General features: G+C 57.8%; 2 protein-coding genes across 2 annotated transcripts; one reads left to right on the top strand and one right to left on the bottom strand.

The window, feature by feature from the left end:
* Nucleotides 1-2137: 2137 nt before the first annotated feature.
* On the top strand, nucleotides 2138-4929 carry ColSpa_05472 (nitrogen assimilation transcription factor nit-4; the record flags this gene model as incomplete). The annotated part of the gene is made up of 2 exons (XM_049271684.1): nucleotides 2138-3732; nucleotides 3786-4929. 2 exons carry the CDS (start codon nucleotides 2138-2140, stop codon nucleotides 4927-4929), a joined length of 2739 nt encoding a protein of 912 aa, XP_049127641.1.
* A 961-nt stretch (nucleotides 4930-5890) lies between these two features.
* Nucleotides 5891-8543, bottom strand: ColSpa_05473 (xyloglucan-specific endo-beta-1,4-glucanase A; the record flags this gene model as incomplete). Its single annotated transcript, XM_049271685.1, has 3 exons — nucleotides 5891-6034; nucleotides 6095-8456; nucleotides 8509-8543. 3 exons carry the CDS (start codon nucleotides 8541-8543, stop codon nucleotides 5891-5893), a joined length of 2541 nt encoding a protein of 846 aa, XP_049127642.1.
* Between the last annotated feature and the right edge of the window lie 4023 nt (nucleotides 8544-12566).

Below are 12566 nucleotides of genomic sequence, written 5' to 3' on the forward strand. Positions count from 1 at the left end.
CTTTTCCCGTCTCTGCGCCTCAATTTGTCACAAGAAGAAGGATACACCGAGACACCTTTGCAGCTTACCTCAGTGAGGTGAGGTAAGTTGAGGTTGGGTCGCTCGCTGTGACAAAGTGCAAAACTCGTTGCCGCACCCCCACCCCCACCTTAGTACCTAGATACGGTATGTACTTGCCCGCACTGCGGCAAATGGCAAGGTTGTTCCCTCCCTGCCGGCTCTTCTCCCAATTCGTGCAACGACGGGCCGCGGAGGTATTCTAGTCGGTCTCCAGTTGACGGGACACAGAATTTTGGCACGACGAGGGACCCAACCAACCAACGAACCCGTTCCAAGTTTTTCACTCTCTCCTTCCGTTCTGTTTTCGGTGCAAGGACGCAAAAAGGCAAAGGACATACACGCCTTCTAAGCAAACTAGCTACGGACGCTAATACACACAGCAGCCCAACGTACAGTGCCTCGAGCCGAGTAACTGGTTGCTCCCATTCAGACTCGTGGGTACGGATGCCACCGCTCCCCCCGGTCCTCGAACAGGAGTCGTAGTAACAAGCTTCGGCAACACCAGCAGCACGTTTCCTTCCCGACTCTGCACTTCTACAGGCTGCTTCACGTCATTTGGTGTCGGCGTAAGTACTCCATCGTCGCTCATCAAAATACCCTTCGCCAGTACATACCGCAGGGTGCCTTGACTCCCATCTTCCTCTCTCCCAAAACCAAGACGAACCGCTTCCGCCGACTGTTCGGGTCGCCCCAGATCGGCCGGTTGACGGGTATCGGAAGCCACAATTGTCGCCCGCGCAGTCCTTTCCCATCCCACACGCCCGGCACATCCGTCAACAAGTCAGACGTCTTGGATTTCTCATCCCGCATCTACCGAGAGACGGACAACCTGCAACAAACGCAGCTAAAAAAGTAACGTCCCACAACCCTCTAGCCACACCCAGCTCTACAGAGTTCATTCAACATTGCGATTCATTGCATTACATTCCATTTCACGTCAAGCCACCGCACTGCACCGCATCGCATCGCCCGGCGCCACAGCCCTACCTGTTTTTCAGCAGCAGAGCAGCAGGAGCTTTGCCTCCCGCGTGCCGCCTGCCACCACCCACCCTCCCTTCCCATTCCTCATACGCGCGCCGCGCCGCCTTGGCCCCGAAACCGTCCCTTTTCTTGTACGTAAATTATGTAAGTATCCCAAACCAACACATGCGATATCGCTCTAGTCCCTCTTGCCCCGCGACCGCAAGAAAAGAAAAAGAAGAAGAAATAAACGGGACGGCGTCCCCTACCGGAAGTACTCCCCCCAAAAACGACTTACTCACTTTATGGCTTGGCGTCCCAGTCGATCGGTCTCGTCTCAGTCAATTTTTCCCCCTCATGAGGCCATATGTTCTGATGCTCTTCTTTCCATCCAGAACATTTCTCGAAAGGGGATTTCTTATTCCATCCGTTGCCACGTATACACGCAAATCCCAGCCGCCACCGAAGCAGCCGCTTTTGTAAGAGCACATAGGCGAGCAACTCGACTCACTCACACGCGAGGGATCGGCAGCAGCTCACCAGTCTTTAAATCTCCATCGCCGAAAGGGACAAGCTACCTTGCCTGCCTTGCCCATCTCCCGCATCGTTATCAGACGTCGGCGCCAGCCTGCATCCCCCTGCGCGCCCAATCGCTGGCCGCGTCTTTATCTCGACGACAGGGAACACTCATCGACCGGCGACCCGAGGGTACCTAAGTGAGGCAGACGCCCGCAGCGCACTTTGTATAACCCCTCTCCGCCTCCGCCGCACGTTGCTTCTCAACCCATCGATTCGGTCTGGACCCCTCACCGGCAACGCGGGGCATCCCCATTCAACTCACCCTCACAGTGTACCTGTACCTGTACGCAACACTAGGTAACTCTTGTGTTTGATCCGGTGGGGCGCCTGTTGTTCACCCAGCTGCCGCCGCCGCGTCCACCCCGTTCGCTCCCCGGGATTCTGTCTCCATCCAGATTCCCACATCTCCGTGCACCGCGTCAAATTTGGCCCCAGCATCTCCGGTGTCTCCCCTGGTTCTTCAACGTCCATCCTATTAGTCGACAAAAAGCAGAAACGGGGAACGACAAGGAAAAGAGGCTTTTTGTCTCGTCTCATCATGGATGACCAAGACCTACTGCTACCCTCTACCTCTGTCGGCTCACTCACCCACCCTCCCGAGAACTCCTCTTCCTCCTCTGCGCCGCAACCCAGCAACAGGAAGAAGTCGTCGCGGAGAGGCGGCGATGCGGCGTCACAGAAGCGACGCTGTGTATCCACAGCCTGCATCGCCTGCCGCCGAAGGAAATCGAAATGCGACGGCGCCGTGCCCAGCTGTGCCGCCTGTGCCAGCGTCTACGGCACCGAGTGCGTCTATGACCCCAACTCGGACCACCGCCGGAAGGGCGTCTACCGGGAAAAGATTGACAGCATGAAGGCCCGGAACTCGACTCTGCAGATCCTCATCGAGGCCATCCTAAACGCCAACGAGGACGAGGTCCCCGACATCGTCAAGAGGATCCGCACCTGCGACAGCCTCGACACCGTCGCCGAGCAGATTCTCAAACATGAGGCCATGCTCCAGGAGGCCGAGGACAATGACAACGGCGACGACGGCTACACGGCCGACATGCCCATTGAGGGTGAGAGGGAGCTCGCCCGCAAAATGGGTGAGCTGCGCCTCGAGAACGGCTCAGTACGCTTCATCGGCGGCACCTCTCATCTCATCTACCTTGGCGACCCCGCCGACGCCGACGCCAACGAGCCAGAGTCTGACGCAAACCTCGCCAACGAGGACCCCATCACCAGTTGGACCCGTGTCACCAAGGACAAGGAACTCATCGCCCACCTCATGAACATGTACTTCAACTGGCACTATACCTACTTTACGACACTATCCAAGACTCTGTTCTACCGGGACTTCTTCAGGGGGAAGCATGGCTCACAGCACAAGGGCACTGTGTATTGCTCGTCGCTGCTCGTCAACGCTATGCTGGCTCTCGGATGCCACTTCACGAGCGTGCCGGGGGCCTACGGTACTCCGGGCGACAGCCGGACCAAGGGCGACCACTTCTTCGCCGAGGCGAAGCGCCTCATCGTCGAAAACGACGAGTATGAGCGGCCCCGCCTCACGACCGTCCAGGCCCTGGCCCTCATGTCCGTCCGCGAGGCCGGCTGCGGACGGGAGGCCAAGGGCTGGGTGTACTCGGGCATGGCCTTCCGCATGGCCCAGGACATCGGTCTCAACTTTGACGACGGCGGCATGTCTCCGGACAAGGAGAACCTCGGCGAGCACGCCGTCGACGCGCGGCGGATGACGTTTTGGGGCTGTTTCCTCTTCGACAAGGCCTGGTCCAACTACCTTGGGAGACTGCCGCAGATACCCAAGAACTCGTACAACGTACCAAAGTATGACGTCTTCCCCAGCGAGGACGCCGAGCTGTGGTCGCCGTACACCGACACCGGGTTCGACCAGACCTCAAAGCAGCCGTCGAGGACGCGTGCTGTGGGGCTGCAGCTGTCCAAACTGTGCGAGATTAGCAGCGACCTGCTGTTATTCTTCTACCATCCTAACCACATCGGTCGTTCGAGCGGCAAGTCTGTTGAGCTGAAGAAGCTGAGCGAGCTGCACCGGAGGCTGGAAGATTGGCGAAAGGAGCTACCAAAGGAGCTGGAACCAAAGGAGGGCCAACTTCCCAACGTGATCCTCGTACAGTAAGTCATTCATATTGCTCGCCTGAATCTCTCCCTGGCTAATTTGCTCACAGCATGTTCTTCCACCTCCAATACATTCACCTCTTCCGCCCCTTTCTGAAGTACACCCCCGCCGCCTCCCCACTGCCCTCACATGTCTCACCGCGACGCATCTGCACCGCCAATGCTGGCGCCATCTCTAAGCTGATGCGCCTCTACAAGAAGACGTGGAACCTGCGGCAGATCTGCAACATCGCCGTCTACATGATCCACAGCGCCTGCACCATTCACATGCTCAACCTGCCCGAGAAGACGGCCAAGCGCGACATCATCCACGGTGTGAAGCACCTCGAGGAAATTGCCGAGGACTGGCTCTGCGCGCGCCGCACGCTGAGCATCATCAGCGTCCTCGCGCGCAAGTGGAACGTCGAGCTCCCCGAGGAGGCCTCGGCCGTGCTGCAGCGGACGGACGAGAAATACGGCACCTTTAGCACGTCCGACGTGCCCTCGCCCCATTCTAACGTGGCGACGTCGCCCTCACCGCCGCAGCATCAGCCCCTTTCGCCGGCGACGGGGGCAGGGAAGCACGAGGAACAGTACAGCCCGCTGGACCAGTTCGTCCAATCACACGCGGGTGAAGCCGACGTGACGCCGAACCAGACCGACCTACTCATGGCGAGTGCGTCGCTGGCACAAATTAGCGGCACAAGACTGCCGTCGCAGCAGCACCTCGGCGCCGGCGGGGGCGGGTCTAGCGGTATGGGCGGCATGGGGCAGGGTTCGTTCAGCGGGTGGTCGCAGGCGGGGCTGGCACAGTCAATCCCGACATACCAAAACCAACAGCAGCATCAGCAGCATCAGCAGCAACGATACAGCGCAATGAACAGCAATTCCCACAGCAACCTCGCGCCGTCAGGGAGCAGCCGCCCTGGCGCACCAAACGGACGACAGGTCTCACCCGGCCAGGTCTTCCAGGGGCTCGACCAGGACTGGTTCCTCAACGACGGCGCAAAGTGGCATCAAAACTTTGAGGCGTGGAACATGGCCAGTGCCGCCGCCACCAGCGGGCCCGGGGACCAGATGTTTATGTTTTCCGGCGGTGGCGGCGGCGGAGGGATGCCGCAGCCGCAAAGGCAGCCGGAAGAGGATACCCACAGTCCCAACTTTGACGGGCTGAGCTCGTTGAACATCAACGGGTGGCTTCCGGGTCTGGATTAAGAGCAGAGAGGGCTTTGCTTCACTTATGATATCTTGGCGCTCCGGGGAAAAGGGAGGAAACTGGTCTCAATGTAAGCGTATATGAAAGGGGATTGGCATGCTGTGTCGTGTTTATCTACACGGAATCGTTGCCGCCGTGTTGTTTGCGGCAAGCTCTGTTGAAATTATGTGTGCCTGACAGGGGGGGCTACCCGGCTTGCATTTCCGCCAATATATGTATATCCTATGTTTGGTGCAGGGCAGAAAGGAGGGGCAAATGAAAACCCCCAAACATGACGATTCCTTGGATACCATGGATTTGGTCGAGCATCTACAAAACAAAAAGCGTACCATCTGGCAAACGGCTCTGGCCACATGGACCCTGAGGCATTCACGTAACTTAAATGCCAGCAGTACGAACTCGGTGTGACACGGACGCGGGATCTCATTTGATCCATCCCATCAAACGTCGCTATGTACATGAATCCCATTCCATCCCATCAGGTCATCGGTTCGTTCTACCCGTCAACCGTTCCGCCCGTTCGTCCGCCCGTCAAAACACCAAGAGCCAAGGTGATAGAAAAAAAACCAGATACCCTCCCTCCCTCAACCCCCCCCTATCAAAAGAACAAACCCAAGGTATATAAAGCCACACAAGCCATGATATCGTTTCTTTGAAGCCCGAAGTAGAAACTAGCCCCCTTTTTTGCCCTACGACCCTCGGTTTCCCCTCCTCCACTCCCCAATTGAGTGGGATTTTCCGTCTGTAAGCCCGCGTACCCGCCAACCTGATTGCACATAATTCCTGCATTATGGTCCCATGTCCCATAGCCCAGGCTGCCCTGTGAGGGCGGCGTGATGAACACCCTTTTATCCGTATTCCGTCCCCGCGTTCTTTCATCGAGTCCCTCTTGACGCCAATCGCGTCTGCATCGCTCTATGGACACTCGCGTCACCTTGGAAATTCGGGCATAGGACTGACTCAGAGTGCCAGTCCGGTGCCGTCGCCAGTCCAGCGGTACAGAGCCAGCAGCTCCCGCCGGCGCTGGTGCTGCTCGTGAAGATCCTCGGGTACCCGTCCCCGGACCTGCGCCAGAGCACTTCGCATAACCTTGCTAAAGTTGCGCTGCTCAACGAGTTAGCACCAGCCAGCAAAAAGGGTTGCACAAACCACTGGAGGACTCACCTGGTATTCTGTGTTGAGCGTCACGACGCAGGCTTCGTGGGCTCGTACAATCGTCTCACATGCCTTGACAACGCTGGGAGACGCCTCGAGCTGGAGTTTGTCGGCGATCAACAGCAGGAGGAAGGATCCCTGCAAAAGATAGATGCCAAAGAAGAAGGGCATGAACTCCAGGCCGGGGTCGAACTCGAGAATGTTGTTGATGGCCTCGGCGGCCGACACGGCGTGGCCCGTGGCGGTGATGAAGCCCTGGGACGAGATCCACAGGTCGTTGTCGTCGATGAGGTTGATGGGGTCCCATTTGCCGGCAAGCAGGATGTGCAGGACGTGCATGACGTGCGTGCCGTAGGCCATTACGATCTTGGTCTGGATGTCGCTCTCCGTCATGCGGTTCGAGGCGTTTGTGTGCACCGAGTGGACGGACGGGGTGCCAATGTCTGCAATCGGGCCGTGCTCCACGCCCTCCGGGTTGGTCACGTCGCCCTTGTCGTCCAAGCTGAGGTTGATCCGCGTGAGGTGTTGTTGTTCGAACCGCTTGAGGCTCTTCTCGTAGGCCTCGAGGTGGCGCGTGATTTCGCTGGCCTGGTCGTCCCACTCGCGGGCAGAGCGGAAACCGACGCCAAACCTCGGGTGGTTCCGAGCATGGTGGAGGTCGACGATCTCGCCAAGGATGGTCATCAAGGGAAGGAAATACCCGAATATGCCGTGCCCGGTACATTCAAAGTGCGGGCCACGTACACGGCTGTGCTGGCCGGGCGCAGGGTCTCCGAGGCTGGGGTCGGTCGCGACATGAGTAGGGCGGAACTCCCCATTCTGCCACGCATTGTCGTCCATCGGCTGCAAGAGACCGGCGCACTCGAGATCGAGCAGGAACAGGGGCCGGTTGTAGCAAAGAGCCAGATGCCGGTCAACAATGTATGTAAGCCACCATATCCGACGGCGTTCCTCGCGTTCTTCCTCCATGATGACGCCCGGGTGGCTGGCGCCGCCCATTTCATCTTCACCATCCGCGTCGCCATCCGCTTCATGGCCGTTGGTCTGGCTTATGGAGAGGGGCGTCGGTGGTAGTTCGCGGCCGAGCTTGAGCTCACGAGCCAGAGACCACGCCGCGTTCCACCATCGGAGACTGGCGCCCTTGTACTCGCTTGCGGAAACCACGGTGGCAAGATGGATGTAGGTAATGACGTCGTCCAGAGTCCCGGCAGCACCGAACGGCCCGGATTCACCCGTCAACGCATCCATGCTGATGGATCCGGGAAGTGCGACTCCCAGCCCGCCAAGCGCGACGCCGTCAATGACAGGGCTGGTGACGGGAGACGTGTCGCCGGATGGCGTGTGGATAAGTGGCTTAAGCAAACTGACGGTCAGCTCCAGCAGTCTCTGGCAGATCTTGCCACGTGCCGATGGCACGCTGGTCAGGAAAGGAGCGTCGCTGGTCTGCGCCGCAACCCAGAGAATGCTGGCCAGAAGAGCAGGCTGACAGCGTCTCGGCTTGGTCGGGTGAAGGAAGGATCTCTTGCGGAAGACGAAACCCAAGACGTAAGGTGACATTGGGTGCATCTGCGCCGACGACGACGATGCAAAATAGAGGTCAATCAGGTCGCAGGCCAAGGAGAGCGGGATGAGGTTCCCTAGATGAGGGACCAGTGGCTTCAACACGGGATATCGCAGCTGTTGGGTGGCATGGCCGTAGCTGCTCGAGGGCATGTGGGACTGGTACTGTGCCGGCGGAGGTGACATGGATATCCATTCTGGGGATGTCGCTTCACCCCCCAAGGGATATGCGCTGATGGGACTGGCGGCGATCCGGAACGGCGCGCTGTTGGCGTACGCTGTCGGGCTCTGGGTCTGCATGGCATACGGAATATCGGGATACGCTGACATCCCGCCCTGAGTGGGAGCGTAACCTGCGTGGGCTGGCCCCGGCATCATGTGTGCACCTAGGTTTTGTCTGTCGTATCCCCCATGAACGCCGCCGTAGCTGTTGAGATCCATTGCTGTCGGACTTTCCATATGGTCTCCGTGGTGAGTTGATAAGTGAGCTGGATGGCCGGTCAAGTCTCCTAGGCTGTCGAGCGAGCCTGTCCTCTGACTGTGTTGCATGGCATCGTCGCTGAGGTCGTCTATACCCTTTCCGCCATGGTTTTGTTGCGGGTCGCTGCCCAAGGGCTGGCCGTTCTTGCCACCGACAGACTCGGATTGCTCTGACGCGTGGCCGTTGTCGTCGGAGGGTGATTGTTGACCCTGTCCCGGGCCTCCGGCCGCAGCTTGTGCAGCGGCTTGCGCCGCAAGGTCCTTCCGAGACGCCTTGCCTCTCTTCTTTCTTTCGCGGACGTACTCGCAGCCCAACCCAAATTCTGCGCATCTAAGTCAGACAAGCTCCAATGGCTCGACGGCCCATCACACCATATACTTACCTACGCAGTGGGCGCAGGGGTGCTGCCCATCGCATTTTGTGCGAAGCTGGTTGCATTGATCGCAGGCTCGGCTGATTCTCCTTCGAATGGGCCCCGATGTGCTGGACGACCGAGTTGTGGGGCCGTACGGGTGTTGGCGATGCTTCGATTGAGGTGTCCCTCGAGCCAGATGAGGGTTGTTGTGTGCTCCTACATGCTGTTGGAGTTGTTGCAACGCATAATGTGAGTTCGGCGCGAGCGGGTCAAGGCCGTTCGCGTGAGAATGGCCGTTCGGCACGTGGGTATTGGAGAAGAGAGTGCCCGACTGCATGCCGTGATACGGCGAGAATCGATGGAGCGGGTTGGACAACATCTTGTCTTCCTCGTGCTGGGACCAAGCCCGTTGGCGTTGGCGTATTGGCTGAATGGTGAAGACGTTACTCGAACCGCGAGTATCTAGTTGTGTTTTCTCATGTAAATTCAAGAGACGTGGATCCCGATCTTGCCCGGATACTTGAAAGGAGTTATAGGTAATGGACCAGAGATGAAACTGGGGGTTGACAGGATCGGCTACCCAAACTAGGGGTCGGTGATGGGTATATATCTAAGAATGCTCTCCCGTGGCACTGGTTGTTACGGTTGTCCACAGTAATGCGATAGTACACCTGCTTCGGTTGGTTAGCGGTGCTGGGGTGGGCTGAGATGGAGAAAGCGGGAACGAGCGGAGTCAAGAAAGTGGTCGGGCGTGGTCCATTACAATATGAGTCGAACTAAGAAGCAAACATGACATTGACATGGTCTGCCTTGTTGTTGGAGACCGTCTCAGTTCAACACCATGCAATGGCGGAACTGATGCAGACGGCCTGGAGGCTAGGAAAGACGGGACAGGTGATAGGGAACCGAAGAAGCCCAACGGCTTGGCTCGAAGGAAAGGACCGAGCAACGGAAGCTCCAGAAAAGAAAAATCATGAGATGCTGGGTGAAGGGGACCAACCTAAGCCCTAGAGTTTCTCTCGTATTTCTTCGAGGCTCTCTGCCAACAGCTCTTGTTGCAAAGAAGCTTCTAAAGAGAGGAACCGTTTACTATCGTCCTCCTTCTTTCGCCCTGAGCTGGACGTGGGCCAAATGCGCTCTGCTCTTGCGTGGTTGACAAAAGTCCGACTGTGGCCTCGAGGTAGCTCGGAAGCTCTAGGACGGTGACTGCGTCCCCAACTCGATCGATGGAATTGGTACTGAGACAATCCTCGTTGTGACGGCTGACTTTGGGTTCCTCTTTCGAATCTACTTCTCCTACTTCTCTTCTACGCAGTCTGGAACAGAAGCTTGGCGTGCATGTATAACAGAGCTCCCGCGAGAAGGTGTTGATGGTTAGATTGGTCGTCGGTTAGAAAGCTCGGTTGATCCGCGTGTCGTTAGGTAAGGTAGCACATATCATGTCATTTAGATTGATGAACCCAATACACGGAGAGACGAAGGGGTGAGAGATGAGGGGAAATGGGTGGTGACAGGCGGCGAAGGGAGCTGATGTAGGTACGAGTATGCGCGAACGATTCAAGACGGCGAAATAACGACAAGTCCGGCAATGTATGTACAGGCGTACAGACGTACCGACGGCGCGTCAGGTTCTCGAAGGGGGGAAGAAGCGAAATGGTGCCTTTGTGATTCCTCGGGCTTAGCTGTTATATGGGTCGCTTGTACACAATAAGATGTGAAGACGGGGTAGGGTTGCAATGAGGGGGACAGGGGTCTAGCTGTCGATGAGCGATGGTAAGGTGAGGAGCAACGAACAGCAATCCGAGAAAAACTGGCAACGGGCGGGCCATTCACGGATGAAAGGGTGGAGACAAGCGGCATCTTGGGCGAAGAACGGGACCACATGCTCAAGTCAAGATGCTGCGCCGGTCTAGAACCATGGGCGCATCCCCCTCTCCTTGCTGGGGTGATGATCTTGCCATGGAAGTGAGAAGAGAGCCGAGCCGGTCCGGTGAGGTGAAGACTACGAACGGGATTCCAGCCGCCCAGAGGACCAAAAGCAAAACCCGGCGGTGGACAAGACGACGTGGGCTGTCACTAAACCTTTTCCCACCCACCGGGACAGGCTCCTCCCCCCACTGTTCCCTTGGTCTCCCGGCTCCTCTCTTTGGTCTGCCTCGGGACATCCGTCACGAAACTCGCTTGACTTGTTGCTTGGGTCAGGACTGCGCCCAAAGGTAGCGTACAGGTAGATGGATGGTGTGAGGCATGATGATTCAGTGCGGGCAGGGGGGTTGGTGCGGCGCAAGTCGGGGAAGGGAGTGAAAGTTGGGGAATCGGCCTTCCGCGTCTCGGTTCCCTTCGTCTTTCTCCAGTCTTCAGACTCGTCTCCATACCTCCACCAGGGCGGCACCAAGTGGGCTGGCTGGCAGTAACAGGTGTGCGTGCCTCGTTGGACTGTGCCATCCTGGCCAATAATACCGTCCGGCCTGGCGGAAGGCGTCTTGGCTTATTTCTTGTTCGGTCAGGGTGCCGCCGAGCACACATCACCGCGGTTAGGATCCCATACTTCTTGGCCCGCTGTCCGATCTTGTTGGCTCTTCACAGTGGCGGTCACGCAACCTCTTTCTGGCCCATGGCTTTTTGTGCCGTCCGGCGCCCGCCAGTGTTAGCGGCAATCCTGTGCCTTCTATCGAGACGTTCGATGTACCTATGTGCATGCCGGGCTCTGGCGTTCCTTGCCACGATGCAGGCGACAGGCATGGCTAGAGCCGGTCATTTCGGAACGGCATGGCGCGCTGGAGCGCTATATGTGCCTGCAATTATGACTTTCCCTTCTTTTTCCCTTTATTTTTCTATTAAATAGATTCAAGAAAATGGTGATGATGACGGAAGCGAGCTTCCATGCGACACGGCTAGGCCGGCCTGAGGCAGGGCCACGTCCCCTCGACGTAGTTTGTCCGACGTGGTTCAAGCCGCATCGCCCAGGGCGAACAAGGCCGACAGGCTCAGGCCCCATGTCATAGGGGCGGGCGGGAGGCGTCCGACGTTGGAGATTTGGTAGCCAGTCGAACAGCACACAATGGCCATGCGCGCGCCGTCGGTGCATTTCATTCATGGGGTGTGAGAGCAGATACAGCGGTCAAGGGGACGGACGGCTTAAGAGGAGGCGAGGGCGTGCCTGCACGAACCCCAGATTCTCATCAACTGCGTTGCTAGAATGTTCCCAAACGGGAGCCAAGGACATGGGGGGAGGGGACCCTTTGGGCTGGATTGAGTCTTGGCCAGAGTGACGATGGACGGCACGGCATCTCGTCCTGGAGCTGACGCCAAGGTAAACGGGCGGCGGACCTAATCTGATCTGTGGGAGGAGGGACGGCGTCTGATGGCATCCATGGATGGCGTCTCGTTGCCGTCCTTCTGTCTGCGACCTCGCTGCTGCATGTCGCCCTCCACCACGAATGCACCAAGAAAATGAGTTGTCTCGTTTACCCCAACCTGCACTCTCCAGGTTTTTGATGCAGGTGTTGGGTGCGGCGTCGGTACATGGTAAGACAACCTCCGTCTGAACGATGGCGGCGACAGGGGTCCCGTGTGGTAGGAGAAAATGCGGAGAGGAGACAAGGACGGGAGGTGTGCAGGCGATGCCCATGGTGAGGATGCGTTTGAATGGGACGGGACGGATGGGATGGATGATCCTGAAAGGTTCTAGGCAGGTTGATGGCACCGAGTTAATCTTATTGCTGTACGTGTGTGTTCCAGTCACGCGGAAGATCCACTCCGAGGTCCAGGCATTTGAGTCCCGTCCCTGCTCGTCCTTGCTCGTCCTCAAAAGTTGGCTCCTCTGAGTCGGCTCCTCTTCGAGGTTGCTCTCGAGGCTGGATTGGGTTGCCCACCCGACATTGCCCAACGCCTCGTTCCCAGCAGCCCAGTTCTGCCCTCGGACATCCAGACTTGGGCCCCATTTAGCATTTGACTCTGCTGTAACGATGTACGCGAGAGATGGCCACAGGGAGCTCTATTGCCTCGAAACGTGCTGTTAGTTTAGATTGGCTTCTGCCTCCGAACCCGAGCCCGGCATTACTGAGTAAAATGACCGACGCGAC

Source organism: Colletotrichum spaethianum, assembly GCF_022836535.1.
Source record: "Colletotrichum spaethianum MAFF 239500 DNA, contig12, whole genome shotgun sequence".
In the NCBI taxonomy this organism is placed as follows: domain Eukaryota; kingdom Fungi; phylum Ascomycota; class Sordariomycetes; order Glomerellales; family Glomerellaceae; genus Colletotrichum; species Colletotrichum spaethianum.